The 1,051-nt window shown below is 47.0% G+C and overlaps 1 protein-coding gene across 1 annotated transcript in view; it reads right to left on the bottom strand.

Annotated features, from left to right (window-relative positions):
* gprc5bb (G protein-coupled receptor, class C, group 5, member Bb) overlaps nt 1-313 on the bottom strand; it is an 18,759-nt gene extending 18,446 nt beyond the window's left edge. Inside the window, exon 1 of the mRNA XM_034189133.1 lies at nt 1-313. This exon is cut by the window's left edge and continues 858 nt beyond it. Within this exon, the coding sequence (XP_034045024.1) occupies nt 1-250 (250 nt within the window). The 5' untranslated portion in view covers nt 251-313.
* Between the last annotated feature and the right edge of the window lie 738 nt (nt 314-1,051).

The raw sequence follows: 1,051 nt of genomic DNA, 5'->3' as shown, positions 1-1,051 counted from the left end.
TGGAGCGCCGAGCAGAGTCCGACACGGACCGAAGTTTGAGCAGTAACAGGACACAGAGAATCAGAGAGGCCAGACCGCCACTGCAGGCCACAGCCTCCAGAACCACACCCCAGACAGACTCCAGGTCACACAGGACTCTGTACGGAGGGTCCACGTGCACGCCGCAGCCCCGAGGGGGAGGAGAGGAAGGCTGAGACAGGGCGGACCCACTCAGGGACAGCAGACTGAGGATGATCACGGTCAGGGCCATCTCAGAGACACAGCGGCTTTAAGGGCCAGGTGGACGAAAGAGGAAACGGGCGGAATGCTGGAAGATAAAAGACACGAAATGTTCAGAGCCATCAGGATGAATTCAAGTAAAAATGATAATCTCAGAATAAAAAACAAATTGTTCAACATGAACATGAATGAAGAATAAATAAACAACTAATTTGAACTGTAAGAAAATCAGGGACATCTGTCCAGGAGAATTTCAGACTTTAAATAAAAAGAGTTTTAAGGAAAAAAATCTGCACACTTCAGGTCTGTGCAAAATAGCTTTACTGAAGCTGCAAGCTTTCGGTCTGTGAGACCTTCATCAGGCAGAGTGCATGTGAAAATTGAATTTGAAATCAAATCAAATCAAATCATTTTTATTTATATAGCGCCAAATCACAACAACAGTTGCCCCAAGGTGCTTTATACTGCAAGGCAAAAGCCATACAATAATTACAGAAAAACCCCAACGGTCAAAACGACCCCCTGTGAGCAAGCACTTGACGACAGTGGGAAGGAAAAACTCCCTTTTAACAGGAAGAAACCTCCAGCAGAACCAGGCTCAGGGACGGGCAGTCTTTTGCTGGGACTGGTTGGGGCTGAGGGAGAGAACCAGGAAAAAGACATGCTGTGGAGGGGAGCAGAGATCAATCACTAATGATTAAATGCAGAGTGGTGCATACAGAGCAAAAAGAGAAAGAAACAGTGCATCATGGGAACCCCCCAGCAGTCTAAGTCTATAGCAGCATAACTAAGGGATGGTTCAGGGTCACCTGATCCAGCCCTAACTATAAGC

The sequence above is a fragment of the Thalassophryne amazonica genome, chromosome 15 (assembly GCF_902500255.1).
Source record: "Thalassophryne amazonica chromosome 15, fThaAma1.1, whole genome shotgun sequence".
NCBI classification, from domain to species: domain Eukaryota; kingdom Metazoa; phylum Chordata; class Actinopteri; order Batrachoidiformes; family Batrachoididae; genus Thalassophryne; species Thalassophryne amazonica.
Note: the sequence above shows the minus strand (reverse complement) of the source record. Positions and strands in the feature narration are given on the sequence as shown.